General features: G+C 39.4%; 1 protein-coding gene across 1 annotated transcript in view; it reads right to left on the minus strand.

Moving 5' to 3' along the window:
- Nucleotides 1–7,276: 7,276 nt before the first annotated feature.
- Nucleotides 7,277–24,497, minus strand: part of LOC308640326 (NBAS subunit of NRZ tethering complex-like) — a 53,490-nt gene continuing 36,269 nt past the window's right edge. Inside the window, exons 6-9 of the mRNA XM_081312282.1 lie at nt 22,123–22,308; nt 21,031–21,204; nt 12,786–12,919; nt 7,277–7,339 (exon numbers count right to left, since the gene is read on the minus strand). Coding sequence (XP_081168408.1) covers nt 21,100–21,204; nt 22,123–22,308 — 291 coding nt within the window. The 3' untranslated portion in view covers nt 7,277–7,339; nt 12,786–12,919; nt 21,031–21,099. The remainder of the gene's footprint in view (nt 7,340–12,785; nt 12,920–21,030; nt 21,205–22,122; nt 22,309–24,497) is intronic.

Consider the following 24,497-nt stretch of genomic DNA (forward strand, 5'->3'; position numbering starts at 1 on the left):
AATGTGCGATCCAAGCACAGTTCACACATTGCCTTGTTTGTTGGATCCTTTAATTCAGAATATTTTCCCACACACCTATTTATCACTTATTTTTTTATGATTTTGACAATTTTTTTAAAGTACAAACTAGCCCTTTGGAGAATCCAAAACTCTGGATTCATTTGAGTATTTTCCTGTTATTATGCTGAGGTTGAACATATTTTTGGCAAGAGTACTACAGAGGTGACATTGACCTCTTCCAACTGCATTACCACAGAATGGCCCCTACCTGGTATGCTAAACTTGACCCCATGGTTTGACTCACGTTTGCCAGATTTCCTGGAGCAAGTATAACTTTTTTTTCCTTTTTTTTTCATGTGGAGGGAGTGCTAGGAATCGAATCCAGGGGTGCTTAACCACTGAGATACACCCTCATTTCTCTTTATTTTTTATTTTGAGACAGGGTCTCACTAAATTGCTTAGGTCTCACTAAATTGCTGAGGCTAGCCTCAAACTCGTAATCCTCCTGCCTCAGGCTTCTGAGTTGCTAGGATTACAGATGTGAGACATAATTTTTCTCTTGACAACTAGTCATCTGCTAGTCACAGTCACTGTCACCATGTGAATGCACATAGATTGGCAATCACTTTGCTATTCAAAGTGAGGTCCCCAACTGTATCACATCACCTGAGAGCCTGGTAGAGAGAGAGAATTTCAACCTCCACCCCAGGTCTGCTGAGTTGATTTCCACTTTAGCAAGACCCCCTGGTGCACTGAATGCACATCAAACACTGAGATGTATCGCACTGTCACCTTCAAGGAACTCCACTGTCACCCAGACTCTACCTCGTGCCCTAACATTCTCTAAAAAGGAGCTTCCCTCAATCTTGCCTTTGAGGGGAGGGTAGTAAAGATAAAGTCATATCTTTACTACCCTCCCCTCTTTGCGTTTGTATATCTTGGCTTTGCATTCTATATGTTATAAATCTATTTCCATCATTATTCTTTTTGATGCTCAAATATCCCAAAGATAGCCAGTGGGAGCCTCTGGACACATCCCCATTCACCTTCCTGTACTTCCTTCTGGCACTATAAGGTGCTCCAGGCTCAGCCTGTCCCATCCCTGCCTCAGCCCTAGAACCAGCTAATCCTTCAAGGAGTCCTGACTCTGTCTGGTGGGCAGGTATGCTCCTTGCTACTGGGGGGGTCTTTGCTCCTAGGCATTTAGTCTTCACACCATTCCTTGAACTACAGATTGTTAACCCCACTTTAGAGGTAAGAAAAGAAAGGCAAAGACACTAAAGAATTCAGCCACACTAAAAAACGGGAGCAGAGCCAGGACCCTGTGGCTTTGTGGTGCCCATAAGCAAATGCTGCTCAGATTTGTCTTTCTGTGGGGAGTAAGACAGACCCAGGGCCCCTGCAGCCACCCTCTGGGCCCGTCACTGTGCTTGGGCCAAGGCTACAGTGCCCACAGGCTGCTGCAGTCAGAGACTGAGCATGGTGGAGCTCCAGGAAGCTCTGGTTCAGGGTGGTCAGGTGACCTTGCAGGACACTCTTGGGACTATACTGTAGTTTGGATCTCTTCCAGCCAGGACCTCCCATCTTCCCCTTCCTTTCAGTAGCAAGTGGGCATATGGCAGTCCCACTTTATGGAGGAGGAAATAGGAACAGATGCTGAGGTAACCTGGCCAGGACTGGGCCCTCTTCACTGATGTCACTCTTGTCCTCAGGCTGTGGGACCACTCATGGGAGAGCTTCCGTGTCTCATCTAGCCCAGAAAAGCTCTGCCTCTCCCTCTTCAGAGCTTAGGGAACTCACACAGCGGGGTGTCAGGTGCTCTGCCCCTTCAGAATGGCAACACTTAGCCCAGAGGCTGGAAATTCTAATACTCAAGGTTTAGGTCTGAAGTGTAGGTCCAAGTTGGAAGGAGAGGGTAACCAAAGGGAGAGGGAATAGGATGAGGGCACAACCTCTGATGGAGAGCAGCAGGCTGTGGGGTCCCTTAGCCCTGCCACTGTGGTCACAAAAGGGAAATGAAGCCCAGGAAGCAGGGCCCAGGGCCACTAGGAGGTCATCCCAGAAATCAAATCCAGAACAGAGTAGAGACTTCAGGTGATTAAAAACAAAAACAAGCCCTTAGACTTCTGTAGCAGAGGGCTGGCTGGCCATGCCTCTGACTTTGCCTTCTACCTTCCAAAGGTACAGTGACTTTTTAAGAAAGATAAGCACTGAGACACTGGCCCTGGGCAAAAAGCCAGGGGCAGCGTTCCATCCCCAGGAGGCAAAAATGCACTCCAGCCTTCAGACCCCCATGCAGTGCAAGCTCCCCCAGACGGGAGGTGGTGCTCATACACGTGACACACCCTCCCTGGCAGAAGTCCCTGCCCACCTCTGGAGGCACAGCAGGAATCATGAAGAAGACATGGAGTCAGGCAAGAGGCTGAGGGTGGGAACAGGGGAAGAAGAACCCCAAATGAGGCAAGAGAGCTGGAGAAAGAACTAGAGGAAGGGAAATCAACATTGAGTCCTAGCTGGTCTCCGGCCTGAGAAGAGCTAAGCACCTCTCAGAGAGAATGGAGGGTCCTTCCCTGTGTGGCTCCTCCCCTCTCAGCTTCCCAACACACAACACATGCAGTCTGCCCCAAGAGATGGATGCGGGCCCTGGCCTTAGTTCTCTCCCCTGCAAATCTCTGCGTCCCCATCCCAGGGACCTATTTCCCCACACTGACAGGGAGGTGGTGGCAGGAGGAGCTGGCTTGGGGACAGGTCATCATCTCACTGTCTTTCCCCTGAGGGAAAATGTTCCAAAGGGAACCCTTTCCCCATCAGATTCCATCTCTGGGCCATGCGCCTGCCATGTAGATCCCAGCTGAAGGCACTGACCCTCCCCGCTGAGCCCCACAAAGCTCACGCTGCAAGGCAGGACCTTTAGGGAGTCTCTGGTCCAAACCCCCTTCTGGTCCAATTAACACCTGATCCAATTAACACCCCTCTCACAGTTGAGCTCATATCACTGGGTCTCCCTCAGGTGGTGACTGTTGACCCCGTTTTATAAAGAAACTAAAGCCCAGGCCAATAGTCAGTAGGAGAGCCAGGCAGGACTCAAAGCTGTCCAATTCTACAGCCCAAACTCCACTTGTGATTCTCAAGCTGGGGGACACAGGCACCTAGAGTAGCAGGCAGCCCGTGTGGCATTTACTGCCCAAGATTCACACACCATCTTGCCAAATTCCAAGGATTTAACTGTGAATCAGGCTCGCAGAAATAGACCTCAGGGGCAGGAAGCGTGTTTTGCAGATACATGACCATGCAGACTCAGATGTCAGAGAGGCACAAGTTCAAGTCTTGCTACCACAATTTAGAACTGTGCAGTCGGGGGCAAGTTACTGAAGCTTCCTGACTTCAAAATTCCTCATCCATAAAAGAATAGCAAAAGTTCCTTCTACATCCAGTTTTGGGGAAGGATTAAATGAGATATTAAATGAGACAAATGCCTTATTATCCAGTGGCCCTCTATTCACAAATTCTGTGTCTGGTTCAGAAAAACTTGGAGCAGAATGATGGAAAAGAAAGATGAAAAAGAGGAGGGTGGGCTGGGGTCGTGGCTCAGTGGTAGAGCGCTTGCCTAGCATGGGTGAGGCCCTGGGTTCAAATCTCAGCACCATATCTAAATAAATAAAATAAAGGTCCATTGACAACTAAAAAGTATTAAAAAAAGAGGCGGGTGGAAAGAAAGATGAAGGTGGAAATGAGGAAGAAGATGGAAAGGAGAAAGAGGAAGAAGGAGACAAACAGGGAGAGGGAAGAGAAGAAGCTGGATGCGGAGATGGGAAGGATGGCAGAGATGAAAAGAACCCGAAGATAGAAAAGATGTTGAGAAAGAAGATGGAGGAAAAGAGGAGTCTAGGTGCTGTTTAGAACCGCCCGACACAGTTGAATAATTTGGTAACATGTACCTTCGTTTGGTGGTGATGATAAATATTTTACCAGGTATTTCATAAATACTGCTTTTCTCTAGCATCGTTTAATTTCAGAACATCTTCACACCAATTATTAGTCACAAAATGCCTGACAGGAAGTCTATGCCCATCGATTTGGTGATTACAGTAGTGGAATGTCTAAAATAACTTGCTTTCAACTTTGTCAATGAATCCCATTTTGTGTAAGTTGTCTATTAAATATTTTATTTCTATATATATATATGATAATTTCACAGAGCAGGAGGATTCCAAAAGAAGAGTTTCATCCAACATTCTTGTGATTCCCTAAGTTGTTTTTATAGAGTAAGGAAACTGTTTTCATGTCATGCTAGAAGTTAGAATTCTCTCTGCCAAATATGACTTTATTATTAGCTTGGGGAAAATATAAAGTCGCAATCCTGTATTTTTTTTAAAAAATACAAATGTTTATTTCAGTAGGTCAGTTTTGACTATATGTGTATGCACAAAGTTTTACTGGATTTATCTTGATAAAGAGACTCTTCAAATTTTTTTGGTGGGGGAGGGGCAGTGCTGCAATTGAACCCAGGGCCTCACACGTGTTAAGCAAGCGCTCTATCATTGAGCCACATCCCCAGCACCCTCTTCAAGAAAAGCTTTTGGAAAAAAATGTCGTATCCTATGCTGATAGGCCTGTGTATCTGACTGAGCATATACGGATGGTTTTTTCTTTCACTATTACTTGAACAATAAGAATAAAAAATTATTTACCTGGCATTTGCATTGTATTTGGTTATACATCATCTAGAAATGACTTGGAGTATATGAGAAGATCTTGCCCAATGGCACAGCCCCTATCATCCCAGCAACTTGGGAGGCCAAGGCAGGAGGATCACATGGTCAAGGGCAGCCTGGGCAACGTAACAAGACCCTGTCTCAGAATAAAATCTAAAAAGGGCTGGGGGTTTAGCTCAGTAGTAGAATACCCCTGGATTCAATCTTTAGAACAACAAATAATAGACAAATAACATCAATAAATAATAAAATATATGGGAGGGTACACAGGTTATACACAAGGGACTTGGGCATTCATGGAGTTGGGTATTCACAGGAGTCCTGGAACCATCCCCCATGGATACCACTGGGGTGGCTCTAGTAGTATCATTATTATTGTTGTTGTTACTGGTTTTTGTTATTGTTTCAAGGATGTTTATGAAGGAAGAATAGGGAGGGTGGGTAGCAAGAAGTGGGTGAGGTTTGGAGGGAAGGAGGGGGAAGGCCCGATAGACATCTCTGTGACTTGGCACACCCGGTAATGTCAGATGGGAGGAACTTTCCTTGCTATGAGATCAGGACAACTGAGGCTCAGACAGATGAAGAGCCTTTTTCCAAATCATAGAGTGAGTTTGTCTCAAGTCAACAATCCATTCATTCATTCCGTAAACCACTTACTGGGCACCGACTCTACCATGAATTATCTAAGAAGCATACACAGTCTACACCAGAATCTCAGGCTTGGAATTTGCCACATAGACACTTTGGCTGAGGGTTTTCAAGAAAAACATTCTTTAAAGGGATATAAATAATGCACATTGTCTTTACTCATTTGAGTAAAAGAAATACAGTGATAAGCAGGCAATAAGGAGGTCAGCTATCTACAGTGGCTAGGTGGGGGGTGGAGGGGCAGCAGGAATAGGGGAGAAGGGATGGGGCAGTGGAGCTTCTCTGAGCGTAACTTTTGTGTAACTCCAATTCCTAGCCCCTTAGCAACATTTCACATCACCCCAGAATGAATAGACAAAAACCAAGCTACAGGGGAGACCCCAAATGGGATACAAAGCAGTGGCTGAATGAACCCCTCAGTGTTCTAGATGAACGGCATCCCTGCCCTGAGAGGGTGAGGAAGAAGAGGACTAAGCGACTTTGGAAACAGTTATTGGGATCCAGATACAAGTCTCTTAGTAGCATCTATTTACTGAGGAAAGATGTGTTAACCCTCTACCTCTCCCCAAGACTGCAAGGGCTACATAGGCAGGAACCTGTCAGTTTACTGTAACAGCCACCAAAAGTGTCTGTCCATGTCACAACGGCCAAGCAGTTCTAAGAAATGAGGACTCAGGAAAAACAAATGGAAGGGTTTTTTTTTTGTTTGTTTTGTTTTGTTTTTTGTTTTTTATCCCCAGAACTGTTTTACAAGAAATGCTAAAAAAAAAATACCTCTTCAGAGGAAGGGAAATGGTACAGGTCAGAAACTCAGATCTAGGTAAAGACAAGAGTCCTGGAAAAGGAATACATAGAAGTACTTTTTAAACTTTTCTTTTTCTTTTGGTACCAGGATCGAACCCATGGGTGCTTAACCACTGAACCACATCCTCAACCCTTTTTATTGTTTATTTTGAGATAGGGACTCACTAAGTTGCTCAGGGCTTCACTGAGTTGCTAAAGCTGGCTTTGAACTTGTGATCCTCCTGCCTCAGCCTCCTGAGTTGCTGGGATTACAGGAGTCCACCACCCCCCCCAAGGAGTGGATAACTTTTTATTTGAAGTCATGATAGCCACATGTATTGGATGGCTATAGCTTAGCGATCAGTGAAGTGAAAGACAGGAGAGGAGAACTGGGGATAAGGGTGAGCAGACCTTATGCCAAAGGCTTGGATCAGAAGTGTTTCAAATTCCAGAGTTTTTTGGATTTTGGAATATTTGCATACATTTTACTGAATGAGTAATCCTATTACAAAACTTTGTGAAAAAAAAATGCTGCCTTCACTGGAAACAGAATTCTAGGTTAGAGAGGGGTTTTGTTTTTATTTTCTGTTAATACTTAGATTATTTCCCTTTTCTTTCTTCTTGCTTATGTGGTTTCTAACAAGTTGGATATAATTCTTCTTCTTGTTCTTCTATAGACAAGGTATTTTCCTTCTTGGGTTTCTCTTAAAATTATTTCTTGGTCTTTGTGCAGTTTGAATGGAGGATCTGTGCCTTGAAGTAGATTTGTTTGGTATTTGTCCTTTCTGGTATTCTCTGAGCTTTCTAGGCCTGTGGTTTTGGTGTCTTTCATTAATTTTGGGAAATTCTCAGCCATTATTATTTCAAATATTTCTTATTTTCCTTTTTTCCCCTTCTTTTCCTTTTATTCCCATTACATATATGTATATTCTGTTCCTAATTTTCTTTATTTATTTCCTCTTTGTATTTCAGTTTGGAATACGTTCATCACTGGGGAGATTCACTCAAAGAACCAGAAAAAAAAATACAAGGTCAAAGGAGAAATAATGACTAAAAGGCTGGCTTAGGGTCACACTTCTTGGATAGTCCCACTTAGTTGGCACAGTACCAAAAGACTTCATTTTTCTCACCTGAGAATTTGTTCCAGTTGGTCTACCATGTCATGAAGAGTTGTGGTCATCTTTGTCTTATGACTAAAGAATTGAAATAACAAAAATTTAAATTGAGTCTTAATAGTGGCTCTTTAATAAAGCATAACACCCAATTCAGTGGTCTAAGGGCATGCTTCTCTTCTATTTCATATGTAACATACTGTCCAAATAAAAGTTCAGGCTTAACTCCTAAATTCATTCAATAGTTTTCATGAGTCTACGGATTATGCCTGTAATCCCAGCAGCTCGGGAGGCCGAGGCAGGCTGACTGAGTTCAAAGCCAGCCTCAGCAAAAAGCGAGGCGTTAAGCAATTCACTGAGACTCTGTCTCTAAATACAAAATAGGGCCGGGGATGTGGCTCAGTGGTTGAGTGCCCTTAACTTCAATTCCTAGTACCACCCCTGCACCCCCCCCAAAGAAAGTAAATAAAAAAATACTAGAGTAGGTCAACATTCTCCATAACAGATTAGCCAGACAGGACTAACTACTTTCTAAGGTATTTTTGGTTTAGTTCTGACTCAAGGCAAAAAAAAAAGAATAGAATTTAAATTAATTGTAGAACTATAAATCAGGGGGCTGGGGCTGTAGCTCAGTAGCAGAGCACTTACCTAGCATGTGTGAGGCACTGGGTTACATCCTCAGAACTGCATACAAATAAAATAAAGGCATGTTGCCCATACACAACTACAATTAAATACAAAAAAACTAATATATCAGATAAGGAGCAAGGCTCCACATGCTGCCTTTCAACAAGGCCTGACAACATCTGTGGCTGCCCTAAGATATCCTCATTAGCATTCCGTATACAAGGGGCAGCTCTCACACAAAATCATTCCATCTCATCAGGAATCCCATCCACCTCAATGGTGAAAAACCAGGGAGAAGAACCACCATTTGAGAGAATCACTGGAAGGCAGTCAACACAGGAAAGCAAGTCTTTCTGTGGAAGTGAGTGAGTGGGAACTAGTAGAAATATTAAGAAAAGGCACCCAAGTCAATAAAATGTGGCTGGTAGAGAAGAGGAAACATGGCACAACACATCAAGGGAACACAGATTTGGCAGAAAAACCTAACTGCTATAAACACTTTCACCCTACATGACAGTAAGTGCTCCTCAACATTCTGCTGAGAGTCCCAACCTGACACTCTCAGTGCCTTCCCACAGTGCCCTGAATTCCAGCGAATGTTCCAACTTGAACATAAAGCCTCATTATTTTTAAAATGATTGATCTCCCTGGTGTAAATCTATTTGACAACTATTCGGTGCAACTATCAGAGATTACACTACCTTCTTAGGCTTCAAACGAGAGTGAGAAGTCAGGTATAGACTACCTATAGTCATTCATCAGAGCTACCTTTCATTAATGTACACCTTCAGCAGTAATCTTTTTAAAATTATCATTCTGTAGCATAGTCATAGATACCAAAGAAAGCAGTGTACTTCCTTTGTGAATTGACATTGAATAAGTGATTATTCTTTTCAATGATTTGGTCTAGTTCACTTAGGACCAAGACTGGAGGCATCAAGTTGAGAACCACCGAGTTTCCCACCCAGCTCATTGAAACAGAAATCCTTCAAGGACTTACTCTCTGAAAAATAGGTTAGGGAGTAGCCTCTGCATCACGTTGTCCTATATAGAAGGAAATTCTGAAATCCTTCACACTGAAGTTTTTCAACTGTGGGTAATCGCACTTTGCTGCAAAATGTCTATAATACAATCCATTTTACCTGCCTTTTGCTGCCTACTGAAGGACATGACTGTTAGAGGCATACTTGCTATATACTGCCATTCTTTACCAAGGATGTGAAGGAGAGACTGGCCATACTCGCATAGGTCTGAGTAATACCAAGTTCCCTACACAGAGATGCCCAAGCCCGACTGAAGAAGGGAGGTAACTCAGTACTACTCGACCTCCATCCAGCTTTACCATTAACAGGATGAATGCTGAGATCCTTTCTTAATGGTCAGAACTTAGAACTTTGACAAGGAGAAAGGAATGGCCGGATGTACAAATCACCAATGTTTCTGTAACCTAACAGGCAGAATGTAAGATATATCACTTCTCTAAAAAAATGAAAACTGAGACAAGACTGGCAACCCAGCTGCAAGTAGTGCTGTAGTGAAGGGGCTGGGCTTGTCAAAAAAGGGAACACAGATCATAGAACTACAGAAACAGAGATAAAAGTCCTTCCAATTAAATATGACAGAAAGAGCTATACATTATCTCTACTCCTTTCCAAACTCCATTTAAAAGACGGTAAGTGAAACAGCAAAAGGAACTGGGGGTGTACACACAAGGAACAGAGAGAGAAAGGAGACAACATGGATAAGAGATGCACAGAAAATCTGGAGATGCAAATTAGGTGGCTATAGACATAAAGCAGAGAAGTAACAACTGCAAGCAGAATGGGAAGCCAGCACACATGCAGAAAAAGGAATGCCAAGGGCTGGAAGCAGCGGGTATTTCTGAAAACATAAGCGTGCGCACCGGTTATAGTCCTTTTATCTCACACAGGCAGTCCACTCTTCCACACCTGGAAGAACAGAGGGACTTCATACTGTGGACAGCTGGATTAGGCACACCCCAGTACTAAAAAGTACAAGACATGTAGATGGAAAGGGCGGAAAAGAGGTACTATTCTGAGTTAACAAGAGAGAAAATACAGATGTTAGCATTTTAGGGTCTCGCCCATTTAAATATCCCTTCCTGACCACGTTAAGGTAAGGTTCACCTAGCAACAAGCCTGCTCTCTACGAATACAAGGCTTCCAATCAGCTGTTTAGGGCTTTAACTATACATTACTCATCATGAATAAAAACAGAAACACATTCCTAAGCGTAAAGGCATAAACACAATAGAATATGAAGAACCAGAAACTGAGGTGAGGATCAAAGACAGCAGAAGAGCGTGTATCCATGCATCTGTGAAACAAGATGGGGACTTTTTTTTTTTTTTAAATGAACACGTTCTTAGAATTTAAATTAAAAAGGTAAACAAACTTTAAAATTCAAAAAACTGAATTAGAAGATGAAACTAAAGAAATATCCCAGATCAAAGGTGAGAAACAGAATGAAAAGGGCAGTAAAAGGTCTTAAATGAGAGCTACAGTTAAATAACAAAATTCACAGATCTAACTTTTGAAAAACAGGAATTTGAGGAGAAAAGTACAAATAAACTCGTTAAGGAAAAAAAAATATATTTCCCACAGGACTGAAAGTTATGAGCTTCCAGAATATAGTAGACTAGTCAATGAACAACATAACAAATTCAGACTTGCAAGAAAACATTTTTAAGGTATTTCAGAACACTAAGGATGAGGATAAGATAGTAAACCCTGTAAAAAGGAAGAAAACCACACGTAAAGCACTATGATTCAGAATAGCACTGGGCTTCTCAAAAACCTGGAGGACACAACAGCAGTACCTTCAGACCTTGCAGCAAAAAGACCGTGCACCTGTAATTGCACACACAGTCTAGCCTTCTACCTACTGGAAGGGTATGATCATGGTATTAGGAAGATTGAAGGACAAAGAAAATAATAGGAAATTACCTAATCCAGGGAAAACAAACTTGTATCAAAAGGAAACAAAAACACCTAACTCTGTGTAAACAATATTGCATAATTTTTTGAGAGAAAAGACAATTTTTTTAATATTTATTTTTCAGTTTTTCAATGGACACAACATCTTTATTTTCATGTGGTGCTGAGGATCGAACCCAGTGTCGCGCATGCCAGGCGAGCGCGTTACCACTTGAGCCACATCCCCAGCCCAAATGCATAATTGTAATGACAAAAAAATAGGAGGAATACAAACAGAAAAAGGAAAGTGTTTCCATAAAAGCATACCAAGAATGATCTAAAATTGCAGTATTAACAGCAAGCATAATATTAAGATAATAAAAATTATGAAAGTTATCTGCTTTTTTGAAGGCAGGTATTTAAGGATGAAGAAAGGAGGCCATGAACAGTTGTCTACTATCAAGTGATAAATTGCCTGGTTTCAACTATGTTCATACATTACATCATTTTTTAAAAATTAAGAGGGGATCATGTCCCTCTGGACTCCTGTATTTTACAACAGCACCTCACTTTTTTTCAGTAACAACTTACTTTAGGGAAAAGACCAACTGACTTACAGAAAGTTCCATATTCTATATTGACCTTACTATTTTCTTCATGGCTATTTAAATTGTCTTTCTAGTTCCTGTTTCAACTATAAACTGGCCGAAAAGATTGATAGATCCAGAGGGAACAATTCTAGCACAATTACTCCTCAGGGCACTGAAATACCAGGTTCTTCATGCTGCATCACATCATAAGACAGACATGCGATGTCAGGCTATTTGACCAAGTAATGCCAGCCTGGCTAAGGTGGCTAAGAAAATGGCAGTCAGACCTTGACTTTATAAATGTAAATTTCACCTTTAAAAATAAAAGAAAAATAGTCGCTGGGATAATGCTTTACTATCTTGCTTTACCATTAATTTTTCAACCGATTTCAGTACTATTAATGACTGCATGATAATTATTTCATGGTGAATTGCAAAACAGGTGTCTACTTTCATAAAAAATAAATATTTTCTAGAAAGGACAAGAGACAGACAAGGAAAGAGAAAATGGATAAGGAGCTTCCCTGTGTAAGTATCTTATCTTGCAAATAAGAAAATTAATGACAAGAGGTTAAATGACTAAAGTTACAAAGGCTTAGAACAGGCCTGCTGATTTTCCCTTCCTGCCCTTTCAAGTGTTGTAAGCAACGTGAATTCTTTTCCAGATGTAAAAATTGTATTATATGCTAGATTTTAAAAAAGAATTAAAGGATTAAAAGAATGACTGTTACCTGACTTCCAATTTGCATCCAAGTCAATAATCAAAAATTACATATATAAGATTCCATTTAAACATAAAAGTACTTAAAAATTACACACATTCATCCATCACTAGTACAGGTCCCCTGAGGACTAATACAAGTAAGCACCAAGAACAATTCACAGAATACACTTTTAGCAGATAAATATGACAATTAAAACACAACTGAAATCAATCAGTACCAATCCACTAATGAAAATATTTTGGGGGTGGGGGATACCAGGGATTGAACCCAGGGGCACTCAACCACTGAGCCACATCTCCGTTTTTTATTTTGCCGCAGCCTCCTGAGCCACTAGGATTAAAGGCATGTGCCACCACATCACACCCAGCTAAAAAGAATTTTTTGTCGAGATGGCGTTTTTATTTAACACAAGTTTAACAAAATTATATAACTTAGTTGTAATTATAGTATAAAATATACTAGAACTTCCCATATAATGGTAGAAGAACTTGAGTTTATCTCTACACAACAGGATTGCAGATGATTTTATTTTCATCTTTGTATTTCTTTCACATTCCAAAAATTCTCTATGATGAATATTTGGGGAAGCAATGTTTTCATTTTAAAGGTTAGAATAAAAGGACAGTAAGATTGGCCTATGGACTCTTACCCATATCCCCTTTGTGGCAGACATTCTAAGATGTCATAGCAAAGAGAGAGTTGATCATTTCGTTCACAGTTATAGATGCACTCTAGCAATATTGCCATCAGCTGATCCTGATCAGGAATGATTTTTTGCTTCAGCTAGAAAATAAAGCATTTTGTACTAAATGTCAATAGATTCACAGTCTATTTCTCCCTAGCCCAGTACCACTGCCAATAGAATATTAAATAGTGCAATTAATCAGCCACAGAAACAAATCTTGATTTTTGTTCAGCTTAAAGACTTTGGGGTCTCTAATAATTCTAAATGAAATCACATTTTAATTACAGAATCAGCTAGAAAAGATAATTTGTAACCCATAAGCTTTGCATCTGCTGAAAACAGACTTGTCAATTTATGATCCTTTCAAGATAAAGCAGAGAGGAAAAGCACAGTGAACTGAAAACGCAATTCATTAAAAATAACATTTCTAACCCTGGAGCCAAATTCTTTGGGTTCCAATTACAAAAACATAAAATTCTTTAACTAATATTTAAAAATGCTAGAACCTATTTTTTTCAGTATGTATTATACGTTATTCATTTAACTACACAGTACTGACATTCTGTTCAGAAGTGCAACTGTAATGTAGTTGTACACAAACCACAGAACATAATCTATTTCTGATGCAGAAAAATGACCACTTCAGGCCACTTTCTATACAGAATACACCATTTCTCCCTGCAAACAACAGATATCCATTCTTGCAGTATTTTCTGAGATACAAAAATAACCAATTTGTGCCTTGTTTTACTCCTCTATAAAACAAATATTAACAACACCTTCCTAAGGGGGGGGTAATGAAGGCTAAATCAACTATTAAATGTGGAAGACATTATCAACACAGAAACTAAAATGAAAGCTTGAGAGGATTAGGTAAATAAATACATGCAGAGCACTTACACTTTACCACAACAGAAACCAAATGAAAGCCTGAAACTACTTAAGAGTTGTTTTCAACAAAAAGTTTAGGATAATTTCTGTAATAATGATCTCTTGCATTTCAGCATTTTAGTAGAAACTCCCCAAAATACACAAAACAGATGGGAAAGTGATGGAGAGAGCTGCCAAACAAAGGCATTTTCTTTGAAAACTTAAGTCAATATTTGTTTCTACTGGGGATTAAACCCAGGGCCTCCCTCCTACATGCTAATAACATTCTACCACTGAGCTGCACCCCCAGGCCCTGGTCTTCAGCTTTCCCTGCTCTCCCACTCCCACTGCAGAAGATGGGACTTTCTTTGACAGCTACTAAAGAGGCCTTCTGTTGTTTAGCCTGAGTTTTCAATAGTTTAACTACTCCCAATTTTTCATTACCTCTCTATAGGGGGCACTATGGACTGAAGGGTGTCCCCCACTTCCCCCTAATGTTGACGCCCTAACCCTCAATGTGGTGCACACCTTTCTTCCTCTTTCTTGCAAGCACAAAGGACATGTAACCACAGGACAATGGTAGCCACCTATAAGCCATGAGCATAAGGCTCAGAATGAAATCTACCTCAATTTTGACTTTAAGTCTCCAGAGTTGTAGGAAATAAATTTCTATTAAGTCAAAAAAAAAAAAAACAAGAAAAGAAAAAGAAACTCAAATTAATGGATGCAAATAAAAAAAAAATTCAAGGTTACCAGGGAAACAAAGTTTTCTAAAGCAGCTGAGTAAAAAGATTTATATACATGTCCACAGGTATTAAGAAAACACTTATCGTCATTAAGTTGGCACTAATATCTGACAAAGGACTGCCCAGAGTTACAAAGTGATTAACTGGTAACAAAAGGACAAGAGAATAAAAATGGGTATTATTATAAATTAACAAAAGTAACTTTTCTTAGTTTCTTATTTTGTGCCAGCTTCCACTTCTAAGTGCTTGCATGCATTAATTTATAAATCCTCATAACAACACTCTAAGATTATTGCTAAGTCTTATTTCCATTGTACATTAAGGGAAAACCAAAGTGCCGAGAGATCAAATGATTTGTTCATGCTTGTAAAGCAAGGAAGTGGCAAAGTCATGATTCAAATCCAGGCCATTGGCTCCAGAGCCAAAACTAAGCAACACAAGCTCTCACAATCCTGCAGGGGACTTTGACCTGCATGCAGGGAGACTGAGGAGAATGGGGGGAATATGGTTAATAACTTGCATATGGTAAGAACACACCCCAGGAAGATGAAACACTCAAACTAGATTTAGTCAAAAAACAATTTGGGAAACCATCTGAAAACAAGCCCAAATCCTTGATGTTTTATTTGATCTTCAGGCTTCCTGCCATGGACACATTTTACAGAGTCATTTTTAAGTTTGATGTTCTAGAGTTTGTACTTAATCATATATACTCAAAGGCTTATGCTAAAAAATCCTTTAGTAGTCTTTCAATGAGAAGGGTCAAGAATGAGCTTCTCGCTTTTTTCCCAAAAACCTTCATGGCTATATGCCATCTTTGTAGTGCCAAGAACCACATACCCTATACAAAGTTCTGTTTTACCCAAATTCCAGGAGGCACTAGGTATCTGTGGGAATTGACTCCAGAATCCTCGCTGATACCAGAATCTGCAGATTCTCAAATCCCTTATGTAAAATGACATAGCATTTACATATGATTTTCACATATCCTTCTGTATATTTACTTGATCTCTAGATTACCTATAATACCTAAAACAATGGAAATGCTAGGTGAATAGTTGCTATATTGTAGTTAGAGAATAATGACAAGAAAAAATGTCTATGTGTGTTAAGTACAGATTTTTTTTTTAATGTTTTGATCCATGGTTGGTTGATTCTCATGGTAGGTTAATTCTAAGCACATGGAAATTTGAGCAATGGATGCAGAGCCCACGGACTCAGAAGGCTGACTATACTTGCTTTAATCTAAATACTATGTAAGCTTGATTATATCTACTTGTCTCAGTCCACTTCTACCTGAAATGTCTTCAAGAACATATGTTTACATGATAATAGAATGAATCAGATATTATTACCCTATGTGCATATATGATTACATGACCTGCGTAACTATCATGTACCTCACAAGAATGAGGAGTTAGTCCATTAACGTATGATGTGTCAAAATACATTCTAATGTCATGTATAAATTAGAATAAAAAATAAGTAAAAAGAATATAGGTTTACCAACTGTCCTATACCTACCTAGATATTTAGCTTTATTTCCTTTTGACTGTGACTTAAAATGAACTTTCCCAGGTGTCCGTGGTCCCTGCATAGGTTCAATACATACTAGTTCATTAAAAAAACTATTACTCTTATACAAAGATCCCCTTTTCTCTGTATTCTTATGCTACTTATTTTTCTCTTATAACATTCAGCATATCTTCCTTAATACAATCTATTGTGTACATGAATCAATGCTCAAATTTATAAGACACTTTTCCTTATGCCCGTCAGACTCCCTACATGAAGTCTTACAGTAGACAAGCTAAGACACACTTGCTCTTATCTTCATCATCCTTTTCCCAACTTCTCAGTGGTCACTATTAAACCACCTTTTGCCCTTTCTTAAACTGAAAGAATATAGTCCATGCAGGACATTCTAACTTGACACAATGAGCCTTCCAAACATGGGCAGCTCAAGTCTGCATTACAAAGCAAGGTAAAATGCAAGACAATCAATTTCAAAAACCAAAAATTTTATGTATTATAGACATGTAGAAAAGAACACAGAAGATAGAATACCTAGAAAACACCAGAGAGTGAAGCAATATAAGAAGTCAGTGAGGAAGAATACAAACTTCATACGCAGCATCAACAGCTTTCATATTCACACATTAAAAAAAAAGTGAGGGAAGAGAAAACTTCATTTTTTAAGAGGGACAGAAAATTAAAAACTTAGGAATAAATGTAAAAATATGCAAAACATCAAAAATTTTAACCACTCCTGAAACATTTTTAAAAAGGCAAACAAATAGAATATCCTACTTTTGAAGAGGATGATTGAACATTAATATAGTAATCTCCCTATGTTAATTTATAGATTCAATATAATCACAAGGAAATACAAAAAAAGCTGTCAGGGAATTAGACAAGCTGATACCAAAGTTTAAATGGAAAAAAAATCCAAGAACAGCTTAAAAAATTAGTTGGGAAAAAAAACCACAAAACTACAAAGAAATACTATCCTTATCAGACATTAGACATACTCCAGCTAGGCACTGAGGCACATGCCTGTACTCCCATTGGCTCAGGAGGCTGAGGCAGGAAGATCTTGCGTTCAAAGCCAGACTCGGCAAAAGCGAGGCACTAAGCAACTCAGTGAGACCATGTCTCTAAGATACAAAATACGGCTGGGGGTGTGACTCAGTTGCTAAGTGCCCCCGAGTTCAATCCCAGGTACCAAAAATAAATAAATACTCCCAATTCTCTATAATTAAAACAACACTGTACTAGGACATGGACAGACCATCAGACTCTCTTCCTAGAATTCTTGCTAGTCCTACATCAGACCTGCCCTGCCTATTCTCCATGTCTTTTCACTTTATGTTCTACATTGCAGATAGTTTCTCAAATTGTGTTCCAAATTTCAATTCTTTCTTAAATTGTCTTTAATTCCTTTGAATTCCTCCATTTTTTCTTTTATTACAATTTCAATTCTATAAGTTCTAAATGGCTTATTTTCAAATCTCAGCTAATTTTTTTCAGTTTCTCCATTCCTTCTCATGTCTTTGTTTCTTTCCTCATATCTTAAGTATTGAAAATATGTATTTCATAGCCTATATCTGATCATCTATTATCAGAGTGGAAGAGGAGCAAGGTTCTGCCCACTCAATCTTGCCTACAGATATTTTCCTTGGGTTTTGTAAAACTGAATTGTAAACTCATCTTCACCAAGATTTATCTGTAATATTCTTACACATCTGTTCAAATGTGAGTCCCTCAAAGAAGTTTTGCTTTTGCTATCACCAAAAGAACCAGGTCCAGTTTTATCACAGATAACAGATTTGACTTAACATTGCTCTGTTAGGAGGGCTGCCCATCCCCACCCCTCTAATGAAAAGTACATGCCAGCACAGTCACGCCTCTTGGCGGTCTTCACGAGCCCATGGGTATGAAGCTTTCTATTCTTCACTTTCACCGACAATGCCGCCATTTGGAGTAGAACAGAAAACCACACCCCCACCCACACAACCACTATCTTCTCCTGAGTGTTTCTGACTTCCTTCTGCTTCACTTTTGGCCAGCAGGAATTCCCCTTACTTTCTCTGAAGCTCAGCACCACAGGTAAACATATTTTCAATAATTTAATGAGCAATTTTAAATACTTTAGAGTAAAAGAATTTTCAGAACATTTAGTCAATGATGCTGTCAGAAACATTATTTCTATCTTTACATTTTATTCTACAGTAAATATTAAATTAGAAAATATAATTTTAAAACTAAAATTTCCCACTGAATTATATAATTAGAAACAAACTTAAAAGATGGTACTTTAGCAAAGCTAAAGTGAATTCCCATTGGTTAAAAGAAAGGACATTTGAAACAGTGGTTCCCAGCCCTGGCTTTCCATCCAAATCACTGGATAAATTATCAAAAGCATACCCCAAGACCCCACCCACCAAATTCTACTCCATTGTATCTGGAAAAGGCATAGAAACTCTTTATGTGTACATGGTTCTCATGCACAGAAACATTCAAAAGTCACCAGTTTGGAAGACAGAAAACTCTTGAGAAGGCAGGATGGTGTCCCCATGACATTAATGCCCAGACCCCCCTCCCCCACGCCAAGTTTCACTTTCCAATGACAGATTCAGTCACAGAGCAATGGCTTACAATCAGAAGAGTGTTTTAGGAGTTATAAAGTAGAATAAACTTTGAGGTCCACGAGATGATTTAGAAGGACGTCGTCAGGCAGGTGCAGAGGAGTTTTAAGACCTTCCTTATCACTGTGACTCTGGCTCCTAAGTATTAGCTTCCCTCTTCCCATGAAAGAACTGCTCTTCTCTGACCTTTAATGTCAGGCTTGGCAGTCAGACTTTCTTCTGCCAGGGGAAAGTGAGGAAGCAACTTGAGACCCTTTTTTCAGCTAAAGTTTTAAAAGCCACTGGGAGTCTAAATTGTTTTCCTGGGCCACAGGATAGAAAATAATTTTTCTGCCTGATTTGCCAAGTAAATAACACATGGAACACAGCAGAAGCCCAACTGTAGCAGATATGACACTTGTGAGAAAAATCGTATTTGCTGTTGCACAATATTAACACAGAGAACATTTGTTAATGCAGCATACTTGATCTGTCTGATACAGAAGCCATTGCTGCTGTTAAATTATTAAAATACTCTGTGCATCATTCACGGCAGATCTAAGGTACCTTCTTTTCATAAAAAATTAAGTGAACTACAAACAATACTCCCAGTACAATCTTAGTCAAGTAAATAAATACAAACAAGTGATCTAAAGCACCCCCAAATAAATGAAGTTTCAATCCCTCATTCCTACATTTGTCCTGCCAAAGTGAATGGAGCTCTTGTTCACTACTAGGCAGCATGCTATTTCCTGGTAATAAAGAGATGAATGACATTAAGAGAAGGAATAAAGGAAAGAAAGACAAACATGAACATATAATCCCAACACAGTATGATAAGGGCTATAATAGAAGCAAGTACAAAGACCTGTCAGAGCACAGAGAAGTCGAGGAAGATTTCACAGTAGAGAGAATCTAAAAGAGCAGGACTTGACGGATAGGCAGTTATTTGTGAAGTGAATGAAAAGGGGGAATCACCATTCTAAACAAAGGAAATATGACATAAAATACAGAAAGCCAAGAGTGAGCCTGACAGGGTGAAGAGTCAAGAAGTTCACTGTGAACAGTGGTCTCATGTTCTCCTGGAGAGAAACAAGGCTGGAAGCACAGGCCCTGCAGCTTCTCTGCTTTGATGTTCACATGTTTCAACAAAGGCAAATGACTGTATGGTTTATTCAAAAGGTTCATGCTAAATTGCAGAGTAGAAACAACAAAAAGTTGACTACAAACAAAGTATTTACAAGATTCTGTGAGGAAGAAGTATCACAAACAAGATTACTGGAAAGAATTTAAAGTTGCTTCTTTCTTCCTCATAAAACATTCATATTCAATCTATCCTGCTTCTCACATGGTATTCTGCTGCCATAAGCAACCCACCTCAGCTCACAGTAAACCACCACACATTTAAAACCAGAATACTAAGTGCAGACTGCTTATGAGAAGATGGAAAATTTTAAGTAACCAATGAACAGACATATTTCTGACAAACCTTTTAGAAACCAAAAGCGTATAATGTAGCAATTTTTTTCCTTTAAGTTTTCATTATACTGCTCTATGACCATAAATCTTAGTGGACTTACTAACAAAGAATAGGGCAAGAAAATAGTCTCAATGCGAATTTAAAATTGGAAGAAGTCTGAAATGCTTTTTGCTTGAACCCAAATATAATGTTTTGAAAATTACTACAAAGTCAGGACTCAAGTGACCATGCCATCTTGCTTGAGTGCCCCTCAACAGAAAGGGAGGCACTATCGCTAGAAATAGCATATTTGATTTGTGGCTAAATTAAGACACTGTCAAATGCAAAGGTATGCTGTACTTAACAAAATGACTTTACTATCAGACAATGTGAACCCTTTAGAAATTCAAAGTTATACAGTACTCTTTAAGTAGATAAAACAGTAATTAAGAATAATTACAAGATACCTTATAAGAGCATAAAGATTTTCATAAACTATTTGAATGTACTCAAGGGCAGAAACCATCTCCTATTAGTGGTATCATACAATGTAAAAGAACAGTTGTGGCATTAGAATACTATATTTGAATGCAAGTTCTTCTACCTATTGTATAACCCTGGGCTAGTACCTAATCACTTTAGATCACAACTTTCCTTTCCTCTATATTAAGATAATAAAATATTTAGTTAATAATCCTATGAAATAGATACTTTTAACACTTGAGACATGATCGGTATTGAATTCCTATTAACTATTCATCTTCTTGGTATTAACAGTTTCCAACATATAGCAGATAGTTCACAAACTTTAAAACACATAAAAATAAACAATTTTCTGAACTTTTGGAAAAATTTTCACACTACACTACTGAAACACTTTTAAAGAAAAGCAGCCATTTTCTGTATAGAAAGAATTATCTGCAAAGTCTTTTATAAAATTTTTTTTAAAAACCTATTTCTATAAATTTAAAAAATGCAGGGAATTTTAAGTTAGAGTTTCTACTTACATCTGGTTTGGAATGCTGAAATATCTTCAGGGGAAATTTTAAATCCCCTTTAGCTAAAATTACTAAATATTATTTCAGTAGCTCATTAGCTACACCAGGAGACTGTTTCTCACAACGATGGAGAAACGGAACCATCCATTGGTAGGCACTTGTCACGTATTTGTCCTCAGAACACTGAAAGAACATTAAAAAAAAACAAGCATTAAATAGTGCATTATCCCACACGAGTCGAAAAGTTTACCAATAGTCAGATGATGTTCAACAGGGGCTGTGCCATACTTTTTAAGACAGACACTGCAGGTCACCACTTACTTATGTACCAACAGGCATCAAAGAATGAGTCACCTTCTACCTGGGAATAGTGGGGGTACAGCAACAATACCACTGTGGCCCATCTGCTCATGCCACTACATAGTCATGAGGTCCTCCAGAGCAAAGAGGATACCCAGAAGAGGGAAGAGGAAGAATATGTGAACAGGCAGAGGAGAATTTAAACCAAGAGGAAGGGGGGAAGGGGGAAAGGAGGAAAGGCACAAGAACAGAAGGAGGGAGAAGAGCAAAGAGGTCTGGAAGGGAGCTACATCTAGAAAAGTCCAGAATCCCTCCATTACTTTCCTCTTTTCATTTTGCTCCTTTATATCCACCTTCACAAAACTTCAAATAACACTGATAATTTTACTTATTATCCCTAAAATTATGCAATCACTTCTTTTAATTACCACAAAAGATCTACCTGAGTCTCATAAGGGGAGTCCAACGTACAAAACAAACCAAGTTTCACTGGGTTGCTTACAGGGAAAAGAAAGCGAAAAAAAAAAAGTTAGGGTCGGAGTGAAAAAAGGAGGATGGAAAAGAGGGGACAGATGATAGAGGAATGGAGAGAGAGAGAAGGCAAGCCAGGCAAAATAGTCAACACAGTTTTACATCACTTCAGTAACATACCCATGACGTTTGATTTTGGGAGAAAAAGAAGATCAGGAAACCTTTATGTACTCAGTTTTCAAGTTTGAAGAACATTTCATTTTTGGTTCAAGACTTATATTAGTCAAAGTACAGAGAATGCTTAAGTAGAAATGTTAAAATAAAACTTACGCCATTCATCAGTAATCTTAGTTTTTCAATGTCTTTCATTTGCTGGAGTTCTTTCAAGGTTAGGGTTAAGTCACACCCAGCTTCATAAACCAGTGTTTCCAGAGTAACCAAATTATCACACAGAACTAGCAAACCAGGAATATGCCGCTCCATTCCAAGTCGAATAAGTGACAATGCACAGTCAACCTAAAATTGAGAACAACTGTAAGTTCCGAGGCTTAGACATTCTAAAGTAAAAACTTAGTCCAGAATCTAATTCTTATGACCATTTTTTTAATTCCATTAAAAATGTATTTTTTACCATAAAAACAGAGTTCTTAAAAGACTCAACCAGCAAGAAATACTGAGGATAAAGATATTAAAGGACTGGGGAGGGGTGGGGTTGTGGCTCAGTGGTAGAGCGCCTGGGCTAGCATGTGTGAGGCACTGGGTTCGTTTCCCAGTACCACATAAAAAATAAAGTGCTCATGCTCATCTAAAAATAAAAATATTTTTTAAAGATATTAAAGAAAAGATAACCATCTTAAATTTCTAGAGCATCATAGTTCACAGTACAGTTTAACATCTATGTCTCTAATTCTCAACATATTAACAAGGAGAGGGAAAAAATAACAGATAGTAAGAAAGCCAAATTACTCTTACTTTACTACACTGCTGTTTCCAAAAACAGCAACTATCCCCACAGCTTCCAGTTCAGACACTTTCCTTCCACAGTGCCTCCCATACAGAAGGCATTCAATAAATATTTGCTGATTAACTCTGGTACAAATATTTGACTCAATTCACTTAAGCTTCATCAGATAAAAAGGAATGATTTTCCTTTAGAGGCTCAACAGAATGCCATTTGTCCCATTCCTTGATAAAATTTATGGATTAACGTTCTCTGACTCATGGAAAAACATCTGTCATGGACTATGCCCATGATCTTTCACACTACCCTGAGTTTCTGGCTCCTAGACTAAATTATTTTTTGAGAGCTTACTGTGAGTTAACATCAGTAGAAGCACTAAGAACACAAAGCTGAGTAAGTCGAGGCCTCTACCTTCAATGGTTCCTCAGTCTAGGAAGGAAAAACAACCAGTCAATGCTGGAAGAAGTGAGGCAAGTGCTGTGACTGACCGGGATCCAAAGAGCACTGAGCCCATCCTGAGGGTGTGCAGCTTCCCAGGTGAGGAACTTGTAAATGGGCTCTGCAGAACCAATAGGTTTAGTGAGGTGAAGCACAAGAGAGAGGGAGGGAGAGTAGCGTGGGAGGCAGAGCGCACTGTCATCTAGCTCCACCAGACAGAATGCCGTGACGTGAAGGGCAGGAGGGCTGGAGTCCTAAAGAGGAAGGTGCCACATCAGAGGATAGTGAGACACTAAGGAATCTGCAGTTTATCCTGAAACAAAATATGACCCAAGGTTTTCCACTGAGGCCTGTCAAACAGATTTACACTTTGGAATACTATTTACTGAATGACGAATTAATCAGGGTGATGAATTGAAATTGCCTGGACTGAAAACAGGGAGACTAGTCATGAGAACTGCAGCTGCCAGCATGGGAGGAATCCTGCAAGATATCCTGATTCACATACCCATTCACTAGTTACTTCACTCATTCATGTGGGATAAGTATTAGTTGAACACTTACTATGTACTGGGCAAAAAAATAACAAGGAGCCAAACCATGACAGTATAATTGAAGACATTCAAGGAGAAAAACAATATTAGGAAACAAACTAAGAAGTTTGGTCAGACCAGATGAGAAGCATGAGTAAAAAGGAAGAGGAGTCAACATGATGGCTTGGGTTTTTCCTTTAAGTCAAAGGATGGGCACAAGGGATCATCATCAAAACTGAGAACCTTGAACTGAATGTGTTGCTGCTCAGGAGCTTGTGGAATATCTCATTGCAGAGGCCCAACACAGATCCAAAAACAACTAAACCAAACCCGCAGCTGAAGTAAATGTACATGGCTGGAGATTCTACTTGGGAACTGTCAGCACATAAATCAGAGTGGTGTCAGGTGAGAAGATCTGAATGTGCCACACTTGTAGACAAGAATTAGTGACAAGAGAAGCAATCTGAGAAATAGTGATAATGGACAAGCCCAAGAACGTGAGCCACAGGAGCAGACAAATTGCTAAGACGAGCACAAGAAAACAGTGGAATATGTCACATACACCTAAGAAGAGATTTCAGGAAAGTAGTAAATGGTGTCAAAGGACAAGATGTTCAATGAGAAACGGAGGGAACTGGATATTAAGAGGTGGACTGTTAGCCTGAGTAGTATTGTAGAATGATTCAGACTGGAAAGAGAAGAAAGCAAAAATTGATAAAGTGATTACCAAGAGCACCATGACTATTTCTAGGCCGAGGTGTGATGGAAACAAG

Source organism: Spermophilus citellus, assembly GCF_964194105.1.
Source record: "Spermophilus citellus genome assembly, contig: SCAFFOLD_175, whole genome shotgun sequence".
In the NCBI taxonomy this organism is placed as follows: Eukaryota; Metazoa; Chordata; class Mammalia; order Rodentia; family Sciuridae; genus Spermophilus; species Spermophilus citellus.